The 6,295-nt window shown below is 38.9% G+C and overlaps 1 protein-coding gene and 1 pseudogene across 2 annotated transcripts; both read right to left on the reverse strand.

Annotated features, from left to right (window-relative positions):
* Positions 1-3: 3 nt before the first annotated feature.
* On the reverse strand, positions 4-1,170 carry LOC147847158 (nucleotide pyrophosphatase/phosphodiesterase 1 pseudogene; annotated as a pseudogene).
* A 1,077-nt stretch (positions 1,171-2,247) lies between these two features.
* Positions 2,248-6,036, reverse strand: LOC147847159 (uncharacterized). Of its 2 annotated transcripts, XR_015532361.1 has the most exons (5): positions 5,680-6,036; positions 4,654-5,003; positions 3,379-3,497; positions 2,753-2,839; positions 2,634-2,651 (listed from the first exon to the last, which is right to left on the reverse strand). XR_015532361.1 is itself a non-coding variant. In XM_087339501.1 (4 exons), exons 1-4 carry the CDS (start codon positions 5,954-5,956, stop codon positions 2,394-2,396), a joined length of 972 nt encoding a protein of 323 aa, XP_087195627.1. In that variant the 5' UTR covers positions 5,957-6,033; the 3' UTR covers positions 2,248-2,393. The 2 variants fall into 2 exon arrangements, 1 of the variants encoding a protein (XP_087195627.1); XM_087339501.1 differs by lacking the exon at positions 3,379-3,497 and having other exon boundaries at positions 2,248-2,651; positions 5,680-6,033.
* Between the last annotated feature and the right edge of the window lie 259 nt (positions 6,037-6,295).

Below are 6,295 nucleotides of genomic sequence, written 5' to 3' on the forward strand. Positions count from 1 at the left end.
GATCTTCTTATCACAGGTGCCCACCATTCCATGATCACTTAAAAAGATAAGGGAAACATCATCAAGAATGCCCCGTGTTTCTAAACCGTCTAAAAGCTTTCCAATCATTTGATCAACATGTGTTATTGCTTCATCAATGTGAGGATCATCGGGTCCATATAAATGACCACTATGATCTGGCTCTTCAAAGTAAAGTGTAAGAAAACTTGGCCTTTTTTCTTCATCTTCAATATCGAAGTAATGAAGGATTGTCTCTACTCTTTCTTCATAGGGAATGGAAGAATTATAACTGTGGCAATAAGGTAGAGTGCAGTTCCAAGCTCCTTTTGATACATCACTACCGGGCCAGAAATAGGTAGCAGCGATGAGTCCATTTTTAGTCACAGTTTCCCAAATAGGCTCACCATATTTCCACCATTTTGGGTCAATAACACCGGGATGAAAAGATTCTTCGGCCCTGTCGTTATCTTTATCCATATTCTTGTCTTTATCATCATCATCATTGTGATAAGGATGAGATATGGATGGATCTTTGAAGTAATTTGATACTATTCCATGGGATGCAGGGAAAAGACCTGTGGCTATGGTGTAATGATTCGGGAATGTTAGGGTTGGATACACAGAGATAATACCTGGGATCGCTTCTGTGCCATTGGATCTGAGACGATCGATGGCAGGCAATGCTACTTTCCAATGATACCCATACCTGAAACCATCTGATGAGATCAGGAGAACTACCGGTCTTTTCAGGTTTTGCAGAGGTCGAGAAAAACCCCATCTTTCTGCGTTGGTTGTCTCTGTATTGTCTCTAGGGTGTGCTACTCTGTTGTCTTTGCAGGCGAAGAAGGCGAAGAAGAGGGCGATGATGGCGACGAGGGTTGAGATGGCAGAGATCGCGATGGGGACGGGTAAAGCACAAGATTTTGATGGAAGATATGGGGATGGCGATGGGGATGGCGATGGGGACGAAGAAGGAGAAGAAGAAGCAGGTAGCAATGGTTTTTTCTCTGCTTCTCCCGGCTGTTGATCAGGCAAAGAAGAAGAGGAAGAAGAAGAGATGTGGAGAGACCCCATTACTTCCTGCTGCATATACACATCAATAATTCCCACTCGGACACATGCAGCAGATTTTGTTCTTCCATTTCCATGGTGGTGTCCGCGGCGGCGGCCGCGGGCCACACCAAGAATCCGAAATCCATTCCCGTGTCGATGACAAATCTCTTATCTCATTCATGAATCGATCCCGCCCGGGCTCTTCGCCTTCCTCTCCTAGAATGTGTTATTGTCATGGATCTTGTCTTCTTGTGCTCAACGCTTGAAGATTTCCCCTCCATTTGTTGCATACTTTGGTGATAAATGTCCTGCCCTATCCTTAGCCTATACCTTTTGTGATCTAGATGCTAGAGATGGTCCTAGACCCCCGTCATTCATTGCATACTATTGTTATTATATTTTGAAGTTTGCTTCATTATCAAACACTTCCCATGATAAGTCTCGAACAGGAAATTCTTAGTTAGTTGGAGATGGATCTATTATAAGGAGATGTTGAGATTAATTGCAGCTGTTTACCCTATTACTTGTCTTGAAGATATGTTGAGAAACCACTAGTTTGCAAGAGTATCATTAAAACATGATATTTATTGCCTTGTCTCGGATCTCCATCATTGATCTAAGGAAATTGAGAGATCCCATACCTACCATATCAAAAACAACTTTTATTGGCATCATATGTGTAAGACGAAGTGCCATGAATCTGATTTCGAATTGTTCACATGCATGTGCTAACATGTGTATTACATTAGAGAATGAGGAGCCTAACGTTAACATTATCTGCCATCCTCATGTAAGACATGAACCATGCAAACACATTCCAAATGTCTAGTGCTATGGCCTTACTTTTTATCATGACTCAAAACGTTTAGGATGTGATCATGATTCACAGCATAACCTCATATGTACATTCTCCCAATGCATCAACACAAAGTTTATGAATGAATGGCTTTGTACCACACTTATTTGCAAACAAAATTCACCTTTGATTAATCTATGACCCAATGGTGATGTAGCATGTCCCAAGTCTAGTGTTCAAAGACATCCTCCTGCTCCCCATGAAGAAAATCCATCAGCATGACATAACTATTCATAAAATTGCATCTGTGACTAGTTCCAAAAACAATGAACGGAATTTATTACCGTAGAGAGATATCTTCAATGCAAGAAATAAATATATTTTTTAAAAATGTATCACATACATGACTCAGGAACTTAAGCAATCACAACCTTCACAATCAACTTAAGATGTGATTTAAGATACAAATGTGAGCATTTCCAACCATCACAAGATATTATAGAGCGTGAAGGTATTATTTTGTGGAAGCAGTGTAGATAACCATTCACTTGGAGTTGTACTCCTTTATGTTTAATGCTGCCATTCCAAGTGTCGAACTTGATTCACCATAGCCTTGATACGTCCCATCTTCTTCTTCTTCTTCTTCTTCTTCTTCTTCTTCATCGCCGCCTTCTCCATCTTCATCATCTGCACTTTCCTCTTCATCATCATCATCTTCATTGTCATCATCATCTCCATGGTCAGAATACGTATGACCACCGCCAGAATATGATGAATAGTAATATTCTCCTTCGCCTCCTCCCTACACATTAGATAAGAGAGCTTAGGTTCAATCCGATGTTAAAAAGGGAAGGATAAAAGCAATAAAGAAAATATTTGCTAAAAAATATGAGCGGAAAAAACCTGTCGTCCGAACTTGTGCTGCCTGACTGATACACTTATGTCCTTTGTTTCTTTCAGTGGATAGCTGCATTTCTTACATGTCAATGCCTGCAGCATGTTCAAAGAATGTTAATAACAAGAAAAGAACAGTGGCGAAATTGTCTGCAGAGAGAGCGTTGATTTTTGAAGCATATCAATCTATTATACAGTTCTGGAAAGAGAGCAAAACAACAGTCATTATATAAAGTAATGGAAGGAGAGCATGCAAACCGAAAGCAACAATGTAAGAAAGCTATGGAAAAAGAGCAAAAGCAGCAAGATACACAGTAAAAGTTCAAAGCAACAATGTATGATAAAATAAAAACTGTGTACAAAAAGGATGAAAACATTCAAAATCAGCATGTTAAAAGAATGTGAATAACAGCACACATATCCAAAACTACGTTATATACGGGTGGAGAGAATATAGCCATGGAAGGAGAATATGATCAATCTAGAAAAATATGAACGCGAGAACAAGATTAAAAGCAAGAGAGTGTGTCAGATTTCTCAAAGGCTTAGAAATTGGGGTGCAGCAAAGATTCAAAGCAGAAATACGAAAAAATGAAACAAGTGTCATATATGGATAAAATCATCAGCAATGGTACCTTTTCAACATTGTCATTATCATACATATATAATCACCACCACCACCACCACCATCATCATCATCATCATCATCATCATTACAGCTGAGAAGTACAGATATAACCAGCAGGCACCAGATCTGGAGAGCATTGTATGGGATATTATAAAAGACTCTGACAACCTTCAATCAATAAGGTGACATGTAGGTACAATTATCCCTTTAACAAGAAGGAAAGCCCCTTCAGAATTCATGAAGGAGAATTCTGAAAGAAATCTGCAAGGGAAGAAAGGAATCCAAAAAGAAAGGAGACCAGGTCATGTCTTCCCTTCACAAATTGACAATGAACATAGTGTGGCAGTAAGTCAGAACGTGACATCACAGATATATATAGTCAGAAAATACGTGACAAGCTAATGCCAATTTACCAATTCGGACTTGGTGGAATTGATGCAGGAACATATCATATGATCAAATATGACAACATCATAAATAACTAGGGATGTTAGAACTATGAGAGGACATGATTCATTGGGTGGATTCTCTGCATGTTCCATGAAAGTAGTTCATCTGCTTCGCAAACGCCAACTGCAATTATTGCATACATGCTGGTCTAAACATAATTTACTTGTATCCTTATATACCTATATTGGGACGCTAAATTATCCAGATACTGATTTGGTAGTGTTGGACAAACTACTTCTAGGGGAAGAACAAATTCGTATAAATTTGAAAATCTAGAGCTGGGTCACAAGATTTCCAGTTTCAACTAGCAGACTCTAGAGCTCCTAGGAGCGGGGGCATAAGACTGCCAGTTTGTACTCTCAGAATCTAGAAATTCTACAAGCACATTGATACTCAAATGAAATGTCAAGAATGCTATTGTACTGCAATCCCAAGCGGTGTCATAAAACAAAGTAAGTTTATGTCTAGAATGCATTATTAGCCACTACTATGATTGTATTCAGCAAAAGACAATCTTATACGAAGATGATGATTAAGCTACGATTGTCCACAAGATGATGCTATAACATATTCAATCAAATGAACATTAATGAATATATTTCACCAAAAATAACAGAATACCCTGAAGTCATTGAAAAGCAATAATGGAAAACCTAACATTTAATCCTTAACCAATGAAAACGATATTTTTCCTGATTGATTTGAATAACATGTAAGCAAAAAACTCAACAAGAAACAAAAACCAAGTGTCAAAATCCAGCAATTGATTGATGTTCACAAACTTTGTTTTTTACCAATTGAGGTTATCACATTTTATATAAAGAGACGTTACCTCCCCTTTCTTGGTTATGTTGGTGACACCTTTAACATGATCATCGCAAAAACATATTTTGCAGCGGAGACATGTGTATAAACCAAGTCGGTTGCAAGATAAGCAATGGAAAGTCTCACTTTCAATTTGTTGACATGATGCTTGATGCTCGAATTGGTCATCCTCACAAAGCCATTGATCACATGAAAAACAGCGGAAAATCCTACCTCCATGTTCCATAACCGACCTTTCACATTCCACACATACTGCATCAGTGAGTGGGCAGGTGCAACAATGTGTTGTTAAGCACCGCCTTGAATGGCACAAGAAAGCCTCACAAAAATCGCAAATGCAGCCAACCATTCCCATCCCTGTAAATCAAAATCTCAGATAAAGTTGAGGACAGAGCAAAAATGATTCACCCAGAAACATTTCTCATGCTGAATTTAACACTGCGGTGAATTTTGATAACTTCTCTAGAGAGTGTTGTATGAGCTCAAAATAAAGCCTAGATTTGAATAATTTAATAATGCAGTGTATAAACTGATGGACATAATCAAGCCTTGCTTTTCATGAACCTACTGTAACAATTGGAATTTGTCTTTTCAAAACGGAAGTTTGGCTTAGTTCATTTAGATGATATCAGATATAGTTTCTCTATAGTGTATTTGCGTATGTGTAAATGGGTAAACGCACATTTAATCATATATGTAAATACATATACACATTCAATTTTCTCTTTTCCTTTTCTCCTTGAAAGATTTCTTGTATTTTCCTATGGTAATTAAAGATGGCTCTGTATACATACATATATGTGTGTATGACATATGTATGTTGATTGTGTGTACACATATATCATGTATATGTGCATGAGAATGCCCGCCATACAAATGCATGCACATGCACAAGCACCCTGACTTGTCCATATGTATGTAAATATGGATTACTTTTTGTTAATTTATGCAATTAGGGGAACGGTTAGATCATCCGTATAAATGGATCAGTAGAAATAGAAACAATAAATAAACAAAAGAGAGAACGCAATACCTGTGACATTTCTTCCTGGATGGCGGACGACGCAATCGGAACCTGATGCCATACATTTGGTTTTCCCACAGCTGGCACAAGAAGGGGTCTTGGGGACACTTCCACAGAAGTAGCAGAATGCTCTGTTCTTCTGGGACCTCTGGCAGAAGTCACAGGTCATGGCAGTGTTGGAAGGGTGCTTGCCGAGGTCCACATGGAACTGCTGCTGGGAGATGGCCTTCTGCCTCGCCTTCTGCTGCTCAGCTTTCTTCCTCGCACCTGTCTTACGCTTCGGCATCGCTGGTCTCTGCGCTGTCTTAGTTCTTTTGCCTGCGAATGATCGAATCGAAAACTAGCTCTGATCCGATCCCAGCAGAAGAAGAAGAAGAAAAAGAAGATGGAGTGAATCAGTTTTTCATTATTTCCTACGGGGTACCCCTCTCCTCTTGTTTTCCTTTATTTGTCTTTGGTTTGGAGTCATAGCTATATGTCCTGTAATTGAGGAAAATGAGGCTTAAGGGGGGGCATTTGAGGAAAAAAAAAAAAAGGAAAGAGAAAATTTGGAGGGTATTTATTCCAGATTGTTCCAAACACCAATCTGTCGACATACATCGACCTAGTGATCAAGTTGTTTGAA

Source organism: Azolla caroliniana, unplaced genomic scaffold (assembly GCF_043228905.1).
Source record: "Azolla caroliniana isolate FFs.n. ecotype wild unplaced genomic scaffold, voAzoCaro1.0.p SCAF_1440, whole genome shotgun sequence".
Lineage (NCBI taxonomy): Eukaryota > Viridiplantae > Streptophyta > Polypodiopsida > Salviniales > Salviniaceae > Azolla > Azolla caroliniana.

Excerpts from the sequence above, each read along its gene's own strand:
- LOC147847159 (XM_087339501.1), bottom strand. The coding sequence starts at position 5,956 with ATGCCGAAGCGTAAGACAGGTGCGAGGAAGAAAGCTGAGCAGCAGAAG. Across the intron at positions 2,840-4,653 it reads ACATAACCAAGAAAGGGGAG|GCATTGACATGTAAGAAATG; the intron begins GTAACGTCTCTT and ends AACATGCTGCAG. Across the intron at positions 2,652-2,752 it reads AGCACAAGTTCGGACGACAG|GGAGGAGGCGAAGGAGAATA; the intron begins GTTTTTTCCGCT and ends TCTAATGTGTAG.